Raw genomic sequence first — 657 nt, 5'->3', positions numbered from 1 at the left:
ATCCCCAGAGGTCCCTCCCAACCCCACAGTGCTGGGATGCTGTGAAAGGTGATGAGCTGGTAGACCTGAGGGGTGTAACACCTCCCATGAGCCAGGGAAGATGCTCATTTCTGGAGGCTCTGCTGGAGGACCTGCCTCTGTCACAGGTCCCCCTGTGAGGGCAGTGGAGGAGGTTGCTCTGGGCTAACCATGTTCTCCTTTCCTCTTCCCCAGGAACGCCAAGGCCGTGTCAAGTAAAAGGCCATTCCTCCCCCAGAGACTGCAGCAGAGATTGCATCCCAGCTACCCTTCAGAGAGCAAGAGGAAGAGCAAAATTACCCAGAAAGAATTAGGACTCTTTTTTTTTTTTCCTTAATTTCATTGACTTCAAAAAGACTCTTGCAAACCTGCAGTTTAAAAAAAAAAAAAAAAAAGAGGAATTAAAAAAAAAAGTATTGGAATTTCACATGACATAGGACTTAAAAAAAATCAAAAACAACAAAAAAAGTCCCTTCTAGGTAGAGCATAGGTAAAAACTTGTCCCCTTTCTTTTGGCTTCAGTTGTGATTTCAGAGCATACGCTTTGGGTTTTGTCTTTTTACTATGTTTTTTTTTTTTGGATTTTTCAAGTCTGTAAGTGGCATATGCCTTTTTTTTTTTTTTTCTCTTCATTTTTAA

General features: G+C 42.0%; 1 protein-coding gene across 1 annotated transcript in view; it reads left to right on the top strand.

The window, feature by feature from the left end:
* The window catches only part of LOC103779681 (YTH domain-containing family protein 2-like), a gene marked incomplete at its 5' end in the record, with an annotated part of 12,818 nt that extends 12,509 nt beyond the window's left edge, over positions 1–309 (top strand). The window contains one exon of the mRNA XM_008947326.1: positions 214–309. Within this exon, the coding sequence (XP_008945574.1) occupies positions 214–237 (24 nt within the window). The remainder of the gene's footprint in view (positions 1–213) is intronic.
* Positions 310–657: the final 348 nt, after the last annotated feature.

This window comes from Merops nubicus, unplaced genomic scaffold, assembly GCF_000691845.1.
Source record: "Merops nubicus isolate BGI_N331 unplaced genomic scaffold, ASM69184v1 scaffold18799, whole genome shotgun sequence".
NCBI lineage: Eukaryota > Metazoa > Chordata > Aves > Coraciiformes > Meropidae > Merops > Merops nubicus.
Note: the sequence above shows the minus strand (reverse complement) of the source record. Positions and strands in the feature narration are given on the sequence as shown.